The 16,376-nt window shown below is 45.3% G+C and overlaps 1 protein-coding gene across 2 annotated transcripts in view; it reads right to left on the minus strand.

Annotated features, from left to right (window-relative positions):
* Window positions 1-10,508, minus strand: part of DENND5B (DENN domain containing 5B) — a 72,487-nt gene extending 61,979 nt beyond the window's left edge. The window contains exon 1 of one of the 2 annotated variants that reach the window (XM_075855912.1): window positions 10,189-10,508. In XM_075855912.1, the coding sequence (XP_075712027.1) occupies window positions 10,189-10,303 (115 nt within the window). In that variant the 5' untranslated portion in view covers window positions 10,304-10,508. The remainder of the gene's footprint in view (window positions 1-10,188) is intronic. The other variant, XM_075855913.1, reaches the window with a different exon arrangement.
* Between the last annotated feature and the right edge of the window lie 5,868 nt (window positions 10,509-16,376).

Genomic DNA, 16,376 nt, shown 5'->3' on the forward strand with positions numbered 1-16,376 from the left:
CAAATCTGCCTAGGTATGTCGTGATACAGCTCTACTTCCATATCACTGCAAGGATATGTCATTCAGGGTGCGGATTTCAGCAGGACCGATAATCTTAAGAGTATATTGTTGGCGCGAGATATCGCCCGATGGCAGGGGACAAAAAGGAAATCCAACATGTCCGATCCTGTCTGGCAGCGGCTTATTCTCCCGTCCCCTTTGAAAAAACACGCACACTCGGCATGTATATAGGAATGTCGTATGAGATGCTTAAGAAAGTAGGTCGACAAGCCCTTGTGGGAGCTTTATTGCAGCCATATTGGTTGCCACCCAGCTTTCCCAGAAACGGATAAGATATAGCTGAATAGAAATTATAGCCCATGCGGATACCAAATATATGAGGGTTACTGTGTTATTATATACGGGTTCTATTAAATAAATTATATTCAAATTTAAAAAAAATTATGAAAAAAATATATAAAAAAAATTGGGAAATATATATATATATATATAAAAAAATAAATAACCTCAACTCAAGTTAATATAAAAACATAGTAAAGAGATCAGTAAACAGAAAAAAAAAATAGTTCTATCCGGCGGCTATTAGAGCCATTGACTCTTTGCGGTGCTTCTAGAAACAGATGGTGACTTGTAAGGCCTGCGCTGCCATTGTGGGAGATGGCGGAATGGAGGTGGCTCTGCCCGTCAGTGTCAGCGGTCTCATTGTGATGCGCTGACCCACACACATCCATTATCCGTTACCTCTTTACCAGCGAAGCTCGTGTGGACAAAAAGCCCTGCAAAAACGCTGCAACGCCAACACAACAGACGTGGCGGCCCTCTCTGCAGCCAGAGAAATCTATAGTCTGCAATAGACTCCTCTCTCACAGCAAGCAGAGATACTTTCCTCTAGGAATTCCCACCATCTGAGTTTGTTTCTCCGCCACGTTTCCGTTTACAACCCTGATCCATGATGTATGGTCCATAGTGACGACACCACAGCGGCCGTCATTGGTTGGCCCGTTCACGTTATGTGTTATATCTATGAACTACTTATCACAGTGGCGGCCATGAAACGGTGGAGTCCTAAAGGCAAGTATACGGGCAGGTTTATTATTTTAACATAGTCTGGTGTCTGCTCCTATGCAGACGTCCATGTGTCTCCATGGTAACAGACTGCAAGCTAACGATGCGTAGTCTGATGCTGCCGTCACATTCAGGACAAGTGACAAGAAGTTGAGGATAGACGAAAGGCAGTATGACTTTCTTTGTATTCTAACCATGGAGACGCATAGGTCTGCAGAGGCGCTGTATACACAAAACGATTCTTGATGAAGACTACTGGCTTTATTTTTAATTTTAAAAGTTGGAGCAATAAAAAAAAAAAATTTAAGGCGCTGTTTATATCGTTTTTATATACTAAGAATAGGGTAACATGGCTGATAACAGAGAACAATAGACATTTAACAACAGCAATTTAAAAAAAAATAAATTCTATTTTAGCTGCAGAAACGAGGAAGGAAACCCCATACAATTACGGGATGAAAATAGATGCCAACGTGGAGAAGACATGGCGTTACTTGATTACTACCGTGTAACTGAGCCGCTACCATTTAAAGGGACAGGTACTGAGAAATGCCAGTTCTCTGTACCCAATAGCCGGATGCAAAGGCAATAGATATTAGTTTATTTTTTAGGATTGCCGGGTAGTGTTTCCCTTTAAATTTTAGCGGATACTTAAAATGAGCGCATCCAGCAGTTGCCCCTATAGGGTTAAACCAGCAGGCGATCACGAGGCCCTTTTGGGCTACACAGCGACTTTTGCTCGCATGCAAATTGACGTAAAATCTTCAAATCTCGAGACTGTCGCAATAAAATGCAACCTGCAACTTTTTATTAAAAAAAGAATAGTATTAAAATGACGGTAATCCCACGATTTGACCGCGTCTCATTGCGCCATGACGCTGTGGAACCCCATATTTCTAGGACCATCTGCTAATCCAGAAAATGTGGTAATCTGGCACCTAGTGAATACCGTTGATATCAGATTAATGACATTTTACTATGTTATTATTGTTGTTACCAGATCTATATACAATACAGAAGTTTGTAAAAACTTGAACTGCATTTATATAATTTGTCCATCCAATAATCTAGAATATTTGATAATCCAGCACTGGATTATAATACAGATCAGGGGTAGACAAGAGGCAAATTTCCTTTAGTGGCTCGGCAATGAGAACGTCCATAACCTCCGGCCCATTGGCCCAGTCCCGTATATATACATACTTACTCTTTTGTGTCAATTCCTCATGTTTTCAATAGCTCTGCTTGCAGTCATTCATTAGGAATTATTATGGTTTACTTTGAGTGGATAAAATCTGTCCTGGTTGGACATACAGCTGTGTATCGATCACATAACCAGGACAGATTATTATCCCCTGGGTGCAAACAATGAAAGACTTTTATTGAAGGACAGCAAGCAGAGCTCTTGAAACCATGAGATTCATACTGACATTAAAAATAGCGCCAGACAACGTTCTGCTTTACAAACAAGCCCTAGAAAGTGTTAATCAAGGAGGACGATAAACAGAGACCACCGGGGGCCGGACTGCTGACCGTCCACCTTCCATTCACTGACCGCAGGCAAACACCCCACAAGCCCCCTCCCCGATTCTATCCATCCGTACATAAAACTCAGATCAGCATTGTGCGAGAAGTCAGCGCCTAATAAATCAGTATGTAACAAGGGGACTGGGGGCTGGAAGACCAACAATGGTCAGCTAGGCAAGGCCCGGGGGCGCTGCAGGAATTTCTATTACATTCACTCAAAGAGGGGGGGGGGGGGAACGACTTTGGCTATTAAATTCTTTATTAAATTCCTCCGATTCCACGAAGGTCAACGGGAAGAGAAAACCTGAAGACAAGGAGTGAAAATGACCAGAAAACCGATCCGAGCAAAAAAAATAATATATATATATCCCTATACCCAACGCCAGAATTATACTTCTAGAACGTACAAATGCTTTGTCGAAAGTAACGTAATGTCACATGACCACGTTGACCAATGGCAGCGGGGACATTAGAAGAATCCCACCAATGAGTATATTAAGGCCTATTCACACTGCGTTCGTAGCGTCCGTCGAAGCTACACCCCCAACATATGCTACTGTGTAAGCTTCCATTGTAAAAAACGTATACCCCACTACCCCTAAATTGCTGAGAGAGGGGCAAATCATGCTTCATCCCACCATCGAGTATCTGATGGGTACAGCCGCATCTTCTAGAATACCACTATTAGGACATCTAACCTAATTTAAAGGGGTTCTCCATATTTAGACAAATCCAGTTAACGCCACAAATGGGAAATGATGGGGTGAAACGACTGCCAAGATTCCTTCCCCCCCCCTTCTCGGATGTCGTCACCGTTCCGATCTAGGTTTGAGTTGAACAGCGATGTCACATCTGACAATATGGTTACTAGGGACACCCTGCCTAACAACCACAGATGTTCTATATTAAAAACAACCCTAGTGACCGGTCTGTCACACCTTACTCCAGGCCGAATGGTCACGGAGCTGGGAGAGGGGGCTTTTTTAAATCAAGGGACCCTCGTTTTATGGTGTATCCTGTGGAAAACTCATTTAACCAGAATGTTGGCAGTCAGTGCGGTGACGAGTTACCTATAAAGGAGTTGGATGGAAGAATTATAACGTTGCCCAAACTTTCGGACACGGAGGAGACCGATCTTTGTTGATCCTCCATCAGACAATTAGAAGGGAAGATAACGAGGGATTCCTGGCAGGAGTCGTAATGAACGGCTCCAGGTTACAGAGCAGATGTTCAGCTCCTTGCCTTGTTGGCCCGTCTCCAGTTTTACACGACCTCCAACAGTGATTTACAACCATATTACCTCGGGGGAACCCCTGACTAATGTTTTCCCACAAGGAGAACCCCAACTTCAGAGGTCAGTGTTGTTCCCTTGATCTGAAACCAGAGCCATGTTTCTCCTGGGTAGCCCCAACTACTTCCGAGAAGTTCAGCGTTGGCGCGGACAGAGTCTTACATAACTCTCAGACCGGCGCCACGTTCCGTACAAGACTGCTGTACCTCCTCCGACACCAAACACCGGTAAAACTCTGTTCACACCTGCATGGTCGCTTGTTTATAATGGAAGCCACAACACCGTGACTAATCCATCGCACGACAGACACATGCAGCGCTATTTTTTCAGTCCGAAAAAGCAGAATCTGCGCCGGAGGCTCCAACGCAGATGTGAACACAGCCTATGTGACGGCTCTCCGACCACGAACCACCCACAGACCCCCGAATGGTGTGGGTGTATGTATATATATATATCTCTATCTCGATGTGTACGTCTTACAGTAGCTCTAGGCATCCTGTATTTGTGGTATTATAGTCATGTACACGGGGGCTCAGGATGAGCAGGACTATAAGGTTCACCCAAAAATATTCAGCACTACATCTATGGTTGCAATGTATAGGGGCCTCCTGTCAAAGATGGCACCTAGAGCCTATATATATATATATATATCTCTATCTTAATTCATCAAAACTGTCTAAAGTAAAAAATAAAAAATAAAAGTCCTTGTTGCCCATAGCAACCAATCAGAGCTCAGATTTCATTTTTCCCGAGCAGTTCAAACAAATGAAAGCGGAGCTCTGATTGGTTGTTATTGGCAACAAGGACAGTTTTGATAAATAAGGGAGAGATAAGATAGATAGATATGAGAGAGATAGATAGATATGAGAGAGATAGATATGAGAGAGATAGATATGAGATAGATATGAGATAGATAGATAGATAGAGAGATATGAGATAGATATGAGATAGATATGAGATAGATATGAGATAGATATGAGATAGATATGAGATAGATATGAGATAGATATGAGATAGATATGAGATAGATATTCTCAGTATGAAACACAGGTCACGCCTCACCAAGCAAAACAGTATTGGGGGGGGGGGGGGGTTTCTGTTCTCTACAGTCTGTGGTGGCGTTTCCGCCGCACCTGGCGCTCTTGTACTGTGGTACGCGCTCTGCTGCCATCATCACTACGTGGCAATCCTGTACATATCCCATGTGGCTGCATGTGGTGGTAAGAAAACGTATCGTTGGATAACAAGGCAGGCATCCCATTCAGGAGCCTCAGAAAGCTGGGTGACAACCTGTGACGCCCCAGTGTATGGTTCGTTGCTGACCATAGTTTACTATCGATTGGAGAACCCAATGGAAAGTACAAAGGTGTCTCTGTGGACTGTGTCACACACCACAGCAGAGCTCGTCACAATGTGTTTGTACACGGTTGACCTTGTCCTTTATATTGTAAACAGCCGCTAGAAACAACCGCAGAGGTTACGCTCCAGTCCGGGCAATAAACGATGACTATGCACGCATCTTACGAGGACACGTCAGACAGTCATTCAGGGTTAGAGGAGAACTCCTCTCCAAAGTAGAAAATGGACCTAGGGTTTGTATCTATTGTTACAGTATGGTTTCTACACAGCAGCAGCTCGCGGCTCATCTGCTTGACACCTTTTTCCCCACAACAGGAATATGGTGTCAGCTATATGCTAATTACCATTCCCTGCACAGGTGTCAAGTTCAGAGTCAGGTGACAACTAAGCTCCACCCAGGGTAGCCGAGAATAGTGCATTATGGGACCTAACCAAAATAAAAAATAAAGGCTATATGTATTTCTACTCTATAATTATCTAGCCAAATCATAACCATTTCCTATACATGTGACTTTATATAATGGCTGAGGTTTTATTTGATATATTTAAAAAGGATAATTCCATCTAAATTGACCTAAGAAAAACTTCCTAGCCTAAAAAAAACTTTTTAGGTGCCCCATTGGTGCTGCTTGGAGATTTCAATGGCTAGAAAATAAAGCAAGCACCATTGGCAGCAGTAGTATAGTACATATATAGGTGTTATTTGTTGTGCTTTATTGGTGTCAACTAGTAGGGTAACTGCATTAGAGTGTACAATGTGTATATACACTCGCCAGTGTTGTAATCCTACCTATCTAGTCTCCAGCAGTACAGTAGATCTGTCAGTGGTGTAATCCTGCTTATCTAGTCTCCAGCAGATCTGTCACTGGTGTAATCTTGCCTATCTAGTCTCCAGCAGTACAGCAGATCTATCAGTGGTGTAATCCTGCCTATCTAGTCTCCAGAAGTACAGTAGAGCCATCAGTGGTGTAATCCTGCCTATCTAGTCTCCAGCAGTACAGCAGATCCATCAGTGGTGTAATCCTGCCTATCTAGTCTCCAGCAGTACAGCAGATCTACAGATCCATCAGTGGTGTAAGCCTGCCTCTCTAGTCTCCAGCAGATCTACAGATCTATCAGTGGTGTAATCCTGCCTGTCTAGTCTCCAGCAGTACAGCAGATCTGTCATTTAGTCTTATCAGTATCATCTAGTGATAACACGATGACCCATCTGATATTAGGAGTCATAGTTGCTGTCCTTGAGCGATCCCTATATTTCTCCTCTGAACCGTTCCCAAGAATTATGCAAATGAGCGCAAACATGACAGGAAACCCCAAGCCACCGGGTCATCTGAGAATCTGATCACTCCTATATCACTCTGCTGGAATACACTTCATCATTATTAATTTATTGCTTAATTAATCTTCCTTTCTGAAGCAAACGATGCAAATGACATATTAAGTGGCTTTAGAAGGATGGCCTCGAAGGGAAGACCGCGGCTGACGGATAGACGAGCCTTTGATGGAGCGCAGAATACTAATACGGGAGCTAACGAAACAAGAAAAATGGGCCGAGAATGGAAATTAGCGAGTTATAGCGGACACGAGATAATTGAAGCCCCCCCTATAGTCTTCCATTAATAGGTAACGATCTTTCCTCCAATAGACTGACTACCAACAATCTGTCCCAAAAACTGACCCGCCATGCCCCACCCCCGACTACCCTCATTAAGTGGGGTAATATATTTTGTCAACCCCTTTTATTAGCCTAGGGCTCCAAGCAATACGACGTCAACATCGACACAGAATTTTTGAGTTGGTCGGAAGGCGACTTTAAACATGAGCCTACGGCAGGCACTCCTGATTTTGTGGGTTCTTGTTGTTGGGACACCCCAAAATCTTAAAGGGAGCCACGAAGAACCTAAAATAAAGCATTACAAGGTGCCCATTAAAATTAATGGGCACCAAAGTGATGAATAAATGCTGGCCGCGCCCCAAAGAAAGAGCTCTTCTCTCCAGTGGCTCCATGATCGGCTAATAATGGGGGGGGGGGGGGTTCTAAAAATGAAATACAACTCCCATCATTCACAGCAAGAGAGCCTGGACGTGTATATATACACTATGGCCATATATCCATGCATCGCCCATAGCATCTGACAGAATAATTCATACCTTTGGGAACGTCACCCAGCTTTTCCAGATGCACGAATGGCAAATATACCCAGAGTATGGCAAATTCAGGGCTCTAAGAAAGCTGGGTGACAATCCGTGTGAGCTCTAATGGCGGCCATAGTGGATGCCATCCGTTGTATAGCGCTGACCCCTGCTTCCACCTAATTAATCAATTGACTGCTGTCTCTAGTAGCAAAGTCGGTTAACTCTCGACCGACCCCAAGAGCTGACACTCTAATTGATAAACAAGAGACTAGAACCACAAGTCGTGCCATCGCAAAGCCTCATTTATAATGTAGATGAAGTGGAACAGAATTGTAAACAGGCCAAACTCATCATTTACCTGCACCTCTAACACATCAATGGCAATTAAATGGTGCCTGTGGATTAATTAGCACGTATATGACGGCGGCGGCACAGCGGTGCGAATACATGAGACGGGAAGTAAAACACAGCACTAAATCAGAGCCGCTGCTATGAATATATATTTACAGGAGGAAAACCAAAAGAAAATGTAAAAAAGATATAGCAGAGCTGAGTTTGTCATTCGGCACCACTTATGGAATTAGTATTTTTACATAAAACTACATAGAAACTGCCCCAGATGCAGCAGAGCTGTCCATCAGATGACTTAGAGCAACGTTTGTAATGTGTGATCTTAAGATACTGCTGTAGGTTTATGTGCAGTCCCATGTAAAAAAAACAACAAAAAAACATGATTTTTGGAACATCTTAATTGTCCCTTGTAGTTGAGGATTAGACCAGAGCTTTGCAGCGGAGGCCGAGCAGCCTGGGAAGCAGAACGTGGGGGGTTGGGATAGAAATATCAGGACATCCCCAGATTATATGTATGATATGGCCGCTGGTTCTCCTCACTACCAGTCACATTTGCTCCAAACCAATACATACGCCTATATAGCCGTCAACGATAGGGGTATGTTCACACGGGCTATTTTCAGCCGTTTTTTGGGCCGTAAACGTCCCTAAAAAAAATCGGAAGCAGAACGCCTACAAACATCTGCCCATTGATTTCAATGGGAAATACGACGTTCTGTTCAGACGCCTCATTTTCAAATAACGGTGCGTAAAAAGAAGAGCATGTCACATCATGAGCCGCTTTTCATTGAAAAACCACTCCGAAAATGGCCGTAAAAAAAGGGGTGAAAATCAGGAGCTGTTTTCTCTTGAAAACAGACCCGTATTTTCAGCCGTATTGTGTTCAGCGTGTGAACATGGCCTTAGTCTCACCAGAACAAGGATATAAAAATAAGGATATGAAGAGTTTTCGCAAAAGTCCTGGTCGTCGCTGGACTAGCTCCCCGAGAAGTTGTCACCCCCATCTGCTGGCTTCATCTCAGTCCAGTCAATCACTAGTTGACTAGGCCAGTTTACCAAGCAGGGTTCTAGGAAAGCTTGGTGGTAACCCACTATGGGAGATGTAATGGCGGCCATATTGGTTGTCACTCATTTCTCAGAGAGACGACCCGAGGACTTCGATTGACTGGTGATTGTGATTGGATAATTCCTGTTCTGACTGATAGATGGAGGTCCAATCTACTAATGTGGTCACTGGAATTTTTATTTTTTTTAAAAGTCCAGATTGGTTGCTATGGCAACTGCGCTGCGTTTATACATGAGGCCTAGATTGTTTTTGAGGTCGCAGGGGGTGGAGCTTAAGTCGCCGTGCTGTTTGTTTTGAGTTGGCGAAAGTTTTATCAGGTGTCGTAAATCATTCATTGATGATCAGGACATTAGAGCTGCAGGAACCTACAAATGTCACATTTTACATCGCAAGCGCCAAACTTCAACCGGATGGTGCACAACAGAGGCAGCCCAAGACAGAGAGCAGTCATTACTCAGGGGACCCCAAAATAATCTGCAGACAAATGCCGGTCACTGCGTTTATCCAGACAACATGGCCCCATCGTATAACGCCTCACGTAACGAAGGGACCTCACAAAACTATCAGAGAACTTATTACCATCAGAACCCACACAATAAACTTGGCACCCCACTAATAACCCTACACCAGCCGGGCACCCCACTGATAACCCTACACCAGCCGGGCACCCCACTGATAACCCTACACCAGCCGGGCACCCCACTGATAACCCTACACCAGCCGGGCACCCCACTGATAACCCTACACCAGCCGGGCACCCCACTGATAATCCCACACCAGCCTGGCACCCCACTGATAATCCCACACCAGCCTGGCACCCCACTAATAATCCCACACCAGCCTGGCACCCCACTGATAATCCCACACCAGCCTGGCACCCCACTAATAATCCCACACCAGCCGGGCAACTCACACCAGCCTGGCACCCCACTGATAATCCTACACCAGCCGGGCACCTCACTGATAACCCTACACCAGCCGGGCACCCCACTGATAACCCTACACCAGCCGGGCACCCCACTGATAATCCCACACCAGCCTGGCACCCCACTGATAATCCCACACCAGCCTGGCACCCCACTAATAATCCCACACCAGCCGGGCAACTCACACCAGCCTGGCACCCCACTGATAATCCTACACCAGCCGGGCACCCCACTGATAATCCTACACCAGCCGGGCACCTCACTGATAAACCTACACCAGCCGGGCACCCTTTACATAGTGCAGCCGGGCACCCCTCTACAGGAGGACTACAGCCGCCCATGTACTGATGACTGCCAGGCTGCGATCACTGCCCTCCGCTCATGCCCAGTCTGATCACAGGAGGACTCCATCCAGCCGCAGCATCCCTCCGCCATGTATCGTCCCCATATCCCTGCGCTCATCTTACCGGCCAGCTCATCAGGCTCCAGCCCGCTGTCCGCATCCGTCCCGCAGATCACGAAGTAATGGGCCAAGCGACAAGGAGCGGCGGCCGAGCCCGAAGCTGAGCTGCCCCCGCTCATCCTGACTACCCGCGTGTAATACGTGTAAATATCCCGGGCCTGCCGCTCTCAGCACCGGCCCCGTCCACAGTCCATGTCCTCCGGCAATGAGCGAGCACCGTCTGTAGCCCCGGACACCTGAATGAGAGAGTGCGAGTCCCCGGGAGATCAATTCTATCTCTGCCCGCTAGGTGGCGACCCAACAAAATAACACCGCCCACCGCCTGGAGCCAAGGATAGCGATCTAAACATCAAAGTGGAGAAAACCACGCCCACTGTCCGTGGCTCTTATCTCCGCCCAAACTATGGAGCAAAGGACAAGGCGCTGCCAATCACTTCGTGAAAGCGACACCCATACAGCGGGAACGGCATAATATGACCCGCCCACATCATGGAGCGAAGGATGTGAAGCTGCCAATCACGGCGATAAAGCCACGCCCATTTGGGCAGCGATATATAAAATAACCCCGCCCACCCGCTGTGATTGACAACTAGAAAGCAAAGGCTTCCCCAGACTGAGAACTAGAAATAATAGGACTAATAATATCATTATAATAATAATAAAATAATAATAATAATAATAAAAATAATATCAGTATATAATAATAATAATATGAATAATAATAATAATAATAATAATAAAAATATCAGTATATAATAGTAATAATAATAATATGACATGGGCTGTGATACATACACATCTCACAACTGTGATGACCACAGCGCCCCCATAGTTCACACTTGGACATGCATTACATGACCCCATAAACTGAGCCAGAGCACCCCCATTATTAGAATCAGACCGCCCCCATTATTATCAGAGTGCCCCCATTATTATCAGAGCACCCCCATTATTAGAATCAGAGTGCCCCCATTATTATCAGAGTGTCCCCATTATTAGAATCAGAGTGCCCCCATTATTATCAGAGTGCCCCCATTATTATCAGAGCGCCCCCATTATTAGTATCAGAGCGCCCCCATTATTAGTATCAGAGCACCCCCATTATTAGTATCAGAGCTCCCCCATTATTATCAGAGCACCCCCATTATTAGAATCAGATCGCCCCCATTATTAGAATCAGACCGCCCCCATTATTAGTATCAGAGCGCCCCCATTATTATCAGAGCACCCCCATTATTAGTATCAGATCGCCCCCATTATTAGAATCAGATCGCCCCCATTATTAGTATCAGTGCCCCCATTAATAGTACTAGAGTGCCCCATTATTAGTATCAAAATGCCCCATTATTATCAGTGTCCCCATTATTAGTATCAGAGTGCCCCGATTATTAGTATGAGAGTGTCCCCATTATTAGTATCAGTGTCCCCATTATTAAAATCAGATCGCCCCCATTATTAGTATCAGAGCGCCCCCATTATTAGTATCAGTGCCCCCATTAATAGTACTAGAGTGCCCCATTATTATTATTATCAGAGTGTCCCCATTATTAGTATAAGAGTGCCCCCATTATTAGTATCAGAGCGCCCCATTATTAATATCAAAGTGCCCCCATTATTAGTATCAGTGTCCCCATTATTAAAATCAGATTGCCCCCATTATTAGTATCAGAGCGCCCCCATTATTAGTATCAGTGCCCCCATTAATAGTACTAGAGTGCCCCCATTATTATTATTATCAGAGTGTCCCCATTATTAGTATAAGAGTGCCCCCATTATTAGTATCAGAGCGCCCCATTATTAATATCAAAGTGCCCCCATTATTAGTATGTGTCCCCATTAATAGTACTAGAGTGCCCCCATTATTAGTATGTGTTCCCATTAATAGCACTAGAGTTCCCCCATTATTAGTATGTGAACCCATTAATAGTACTAGAGTTCCCCCATTATTAGTATGTGAACCCATTAATAGTACTAGAGTACCCCCATTATTAGTATCAGAGTGTCCCCATTAATAGTACTAGAGTGCCCCCATTATTAGTATCAGAGTGTCCCCATTAATAGTACTAGAGTGCCCCCATTATTAGTATCAGAGTGTCCCCATTAATAGTACCTCCATCAAACCATCGCCCCAATAAAAGCCTCTTCATTCAGAGTCGGGCACGGGAAGACGTCTCCTTGGTAGAAGATCTATTGCTGGTTTTTGCCACTTTATATATCATCAGACAGTTGGAAACTAAGGAGGGCCACACACCCCGGATATCTGTCGGCCGACCGCTGGACCCCCATACATCTTCATATGTACTCAATGGGGAGAGGGGAATAAGTCGCTGTCAGGCACATCTTTAGTCGGGGCCCCCCATACACATTAGATGGTCAGCCGGCCGGCCGGCAAAGCTGCACTGACTGTATATTCAGATGTCGCCGGGCAGATCTCCCATCACTTATCTCAGGAGAAACAATAGGATCAGACAGGAACAATCTAATCTGTTCAATTACCCCAACCCCCCCGCCCCATAGACATTACATTGTCAGACATCTGATTGACTGATATCTACACAGTCTGGCAGTGCAATCACTTGGGATCCAGACAACATTGTGGTATCAGGTGAAGATGATGCCCCCTGTAGTCTCTGCATTGTATGTACAGAGGGATTGACAATGAATGGGCTCCATATATATCTCACATTATTACCCAATTTATCAGATAATCACTAAGGACAAGGACAGCAGCTGAAGATTACAGATCGCCTCTCATCACGTGCCCCCTTGTGGTGAACAGATGAACTGCAGGCATTTACTCTACTTCACCTTTATAAGGTTATATGTCAAAACTGGGACTTCAAAGCAAGCTGAGAAAGGTCTTGTGAGAGGACTGAAACGTAGCTTGTTATTGGACATGGAATAATAAACCACATCTTTATTTGAAATCAACCTTTGGAGTGCTGCGATCATTTTTGCATATATCTGTAGGACTGTTTGGATCGAGGTCAGGACCGCATAGCGCCCGCCAATTTACTATGAAGTGCTGCTTTTTTCTACCTAAATCTGTATATATATATATATGACAGCATATCTATAGCACTACAGCCCTATATGGATAGGATTAGATACATTGGCCCAGCAGAGTATCACACATGATAGTATTAGATACAGTGGCTCAGCAGACAGTATCACACATGATAGTATTAGATACAGTGGCTCAGCAGACAGTATCACACATGATAGGATTCGATAGAGTGGCTCAGCAGATAGTATCACACATGATAGGATTAGATACAGTGGCTCTACAGACAGTATCACACATGATAGGATTAGATAAAGGGCCCAGCTCGCTGACATTGCAGCTCCTGCGCTGGACCCAGGAAAGGTAAGTATAAGAATTGCTTTCCTTTTTGATGTGTTAGGCCTCGTTCACACGAACGTAGCCATGTGCACGGCCGTGATTTTCGGGTGTCACCCGCGAGCCGCCCGCAAATCACGGTACGTGCACATGGCCGCGTCCATTATTTTCTATGAGCCTGGACCGCAGAACACGGCCATAATAAGACTTGTCCGTTCTGTCTGTGGTCGAGGCTCCTGGCCATGCACGGGCCGTGGAAACCACGGTCGTGTGCATGGGCCCATAGAAATGAATGGCGTCGTAATTCTTCCGTGGATTTTCGGGGGAACGCCTTACTAATTATTTTTGTGTGCTTGTGTTATTTTACAGGTTCGGTTCTTGGACTACGTCGGATTCGAGGACTTCGATGGGGCTTAATGTTAGACATGAAGAGGCTGACACTAACCCCCATTATTACCCCAGTACCCACCACCACCAGTGGCGCCGGGAAGAGCCTGGTACGATCCAGTACCCGACCATCTGTAGTGACGGAAGGGCAGTGGCGCGGTGGCAGGCGGTTATTATCAGGCTGTGAAAGGCCAAAAACAGTGACCTCCCCACCCTGGTAATGCCAACCTGCTGCTGCTATGTTGTATCTGGCTGGTTATAAAAATGGGGGGACGCGACGTCATTTTTTAAAAATAAATAAATAAATAATTGGAAAGAACGATGTGGGGTTCCATATTTATTTATTTATTTTAAAAAAAATGACGTCGCGTCCCCCCATTTTTATAACCAGCCAGATACAACATAGCAGCAGCAGGTTGGCATTACCAGGGTGGGGAGGTCACTGTTTTTGGCCTTTCACAGCCTGATAATAACCGCCTGCCACCGCGCCACTGCCCCTCCGTCACTACAGATGGTCGGGTACTGGATCGTACCAGGCTCTTCCCGGTGCCACTGGTGGTGGTGGGTACCGGGGTAATAATGGGGGTTAGTGTCAGCCTTTTCACCGGCTAACACTAAGCCCCGCCTTAGTAATGGACGCGGTCAGTCAGCGGCCATTACTAAGGCGGTAGCGATAAAGTTTAAAAAACATACAAAGACATACAAAAAATAGATTTATTGAAATAAAAAAAACACCCCCACACAACCCTCATTAACCATTTTATTGAGAATAAAAAAAGCCGTCATCGAAGTAGTCCTTGAATCCTACGTAGTACCTGTAAAAAAACACAAACCTCACACCGGTGAGGTCAGATGACAGGTCAGGTGACTGGACTGGTCCACTCCCGGGCAGGCATCGATCCCAGTCAGAACACCGCCGCAAGACTCCTGCCTTCTTCTGATCGCTGCTGCAGACGTCTGGCATGCAGGGCGCCTGTCAGCAGCGATCAGCTGTTTCGATGCAGCGCCCAGCGGGACATTTTGCAGACGGCGGGACAGCGGTGAGAAACCGGGACTGTCCCGCCTGATCCGGGACGGTTGGGAGGTATGACATAGGCCCCAGTTACTATACTAACTTTTCATTGATGTGGTGCGGGCGCTGCAGGCCCCCCTGGCTTCGGGGCCCGGTCGCAATTGTGACCGCTGCGACCCCTATAGTTACACCACTGATCACCAGATTACAGGTCCGTACAAGTTCTGAGTTGTACAGAGTTGTGATATGGCACCCAAAGGACTCCCAATCTCATAGACACCCTGGGGTCAATTATATATAAATCCAATTAACACTTGTGTGTCCGACAGTTATTCCTCCCTACCCCCCATACACATGAACACTCCACTGGGCCAGGCAGTAATGTGTATTCAATAGGAAGAGGGAAATAAGCCGCGGCCAGTTCGTTTTTCTTACATCAGATGACTGAACGCGCTGTTTGTAACTATAAGGCCATGTTCACACGCTTAACAGAAAATGGCTGAAAATACGGAGCTGTTTTCAAGGGAAAACAACTTCTGATTTTCAGCAACTTGCGTTTTTTGCGGCGCTTTTTTACGGCCGTTTTCGGAGCGGTTTTTCTATTGTGTCAATGAAAAACGGCTCAAGAAGTGACATGCACTTCTTTGTACGAAGTGTTTTTTTAAGCGGCCGTTTTTAAAAAACGGCCGTGTAAAAAAACGCCCCGTGGCAAAGGAACGCCGTTTTTCCCATTGAATCTATAGGCAGATGTTTGGAGGCGTTCAGCCCCCCCCCCCCGCATTTTTAGCCGTTTACGGCCCGAAAACGGCTGAAAATAGCCCACGTGAACATACCCTGACACTATGCAGACACTGAACAAGCAGGTAAGGCTGGGAGATTTTTAGTCTGAAGCATGCATAATTGTGAGTGCAGCTCTGGAGTATAATACAGGATGTAACTCCGGATCAGTACAGGATAAGTAATGTAATGTATGTACACAGTGACTCCACCAGCAGAATAGTGAGTGCAGCTCTGGAGTATAATACAGGACATAACTCCGGATCAGTACAGGATAAGTAATGTAATGTATGTACACAGTGACTCCACCAGCAGAATAGTGAGTGCAGCTCTGGAGTATAATACAGGATGTAACTCAGGATCAGTACAGGATAAGTAATGTAATGTATGTACACAGTGAGCCCACCAGCAGAATAGTGAGTGCAGCTCTGGAGTATAATACAGGATGTAACTCAGGATCAGTACTGGATAAGTAATGTAATGTATGTACACAGTGACTCCGCTAGCAGAATAGTGAGTGCAGCTCTGGAGTATAATACAGGATGTAACTCAGGATCAGTACAGGATAAGTAATGTCATGTATGTATACAGTGACTCCACCAGCAGAATAGTGAGTGCAGCTCTGGAGTATAATACAGGATGTAACTCAGGATCAGTACAGGATAAGTAATATATG

The sequence above is a fragment of the Rhinoderma darwinii genome, chromosome 3 (genome assembly GCF_050947455.1).
Source record: "Rhinoderma darwinii isolate aRhiDar2 chromosome 3, aRhiDar2.hap1, whole genome shotgun sequence".
Taxonomy (NCBI): domain Eukaryota; kingdom Metazoa; phylum Chordata; class Amphibia; order Anura; family Rhinodermatidae; genus Rhinoderma; species Rhinoderma darwinii.